Here is a 1,611-nt window from a genome sequence, read left to right on the forward strand (position 1 = left end):
GAAAAACAAATTCAATAAATCTTGCCGTAATATTGTGGAAATAGATTAAGGATAACTTTCACTAGTTATTTATTATCCTAAATTAAAAAAAAAAAAAATATTGTAGAAATAGATTCAACATTATCAAAAGTTTTTAAGAAACCTAAAAGGTTGAAATTTAATAACTCTAATTTTTATTAAAAAAAATTACAAAAATCTTTTACAGACTTAATCAAAATCTTACTGAAATTTCTTTTCAAAGGAAATAAACAATGTGGTCACGATGGTCATAAAATAAGCAAAATTGGATTTGAAGTTGTCTATTTTCTAACTACATTTTCATAGGGTACATGGTGGACGCCTAGCAACTGCAATTTACCATGGAATGAATATTTGGCAAAAAATTGTATCCAGTTGAACTCCATATCTTACAATTAATAATTACATCGCACCGCAGATCTTTGTTTAACAATGGTGAATCTAATCAAAAGAGCTCTCAGCGAAAAGGAAACAACTGTTCCCGAGCTAAAACGAACACGCTGAAAATATTTCATTATGTACAACCACCATGTAACCCAAATTTCACATAAGGGATGCCGCCGCCTCCGTCGTGTTCAAATATCATCCTAACAGGCCAACGCAATCACTTAACACATAATTCCTTAATCTTCAACACCAGCTTCTGGCAATTACCCTGCTCTTTTTCCTTGATACTCTCAAGCTTAGGTCTCCACCGTTTGCTTCCCGCCGTGACCAGCCGCTCATAATCTCTTTGCAATTGCGGAGTATCCAACAGCCTACGCTTGTCATCTGCGGAATCGCTGCCCAATGCATCAGCGCGTTTGTCAACGCTAGGTCTCCCGTCTTCCAAAAGCTTTGTAATAAACTCCTCCGACACTCTAATCACAAGGCTTCCGCTCACGTCGCTCATCTCTATCTCAAATGGTTGGCACAGAGCTGACGCGCGTTCGATACAGCGCAAAGAAGCTGACATGTGAGCACGGGGAGTAATTGGATGTTTTAAGGACAATGCAGGCGATATTAAGGAAGCCAGTAATACAAGCGTTAACTCAGACTGGAAAAATTGCTGTGGCAGAAGGAAATACATGTTTCCCACCTCCAAGTGCTCGTCTGGAGAAAGCGCGGGTGTCTTCTGCCCGATGTACAAGGAGTGGGAGTGGCAAATAAAATGGCGAGGGAATTCCTGCATGATTTTGCCGGCGATGACAGGTTTCTCAAGTATTCGGACGGTGCCCCCTGAGCTAATCAGCTCGATGGTTTCCTCCTCCTCCTTCATGCCTACCGGCATGCAGCACACATAATTGCCCATATTTTCTTTTTCCTTTCTCGCTTATTCTCACCAAGCAAAGCAAGGTCTGTAGATAGAGGGCTCGATGGCAGAATTAAGATATAATTTGTAGTGAAGTGGAGATGAAGTGGACGATCTTGGACGTGTATTATTTAAGGGAGTGAGATTCAACCGTTTTTATTGAGTGAGTTGTTTTCTTGGGAACTTTTCATTGCGTCTAGTGTTTTGTAAAACGAATCACAATTTTATAGTCAAAATTATATGGACATATATCTCAGATTTGGGAAGAATTTTCACGTTTCACCTCCCTAAATTGAATTTGT

General features: G+C 39.5%; 1 protein-coding gene across 1 annotated transcript; it reads right to left on the bottom strand.

Annotated features, from left to right (window-relative positions):
- Positions 1-622: 622 nt before the first annotated feature.
- LOC149199728 (uncharacterized) lies at positions 623-1,309 on the bottom strand. The gene has a single exon (XM_089400674.1). The coding sequence runs from the start codon at positions 1,307-1,309 to the stop codon at positions 623-625; it is 687 nt and encodes a 228-aa protein (XP_089256800.1).
- Positions 1,310-1,611: the final 302 nt, after the last annotated feature.

This window comes from Pinus tabuliformis, chromosome 2_1 (assembly GCF_031772625.1).
Source record: "Pinus tabuliformis cultivar Carrire ecotype Pingquan chromosome 2_1, CPIR1, whole genome shotgun sequence".
NCBI classification, from domain to species: Eukaryota; Viridiplantae; Streptophyta; class Pinopsida; order Pinales; family Pinaceae; genus Pinus; species Pinus tabuliformis.

Bases quoted from the DNA above. Each gene is read 5' to 3' on its own strand.
- LOC149199728 (XM_089400674.1), bottom strand. From the start codon at position 1,309: ATGGGCAATTATGTGTGCTGCATGCCGGTAGGCATGAAGGAGGAGGAG.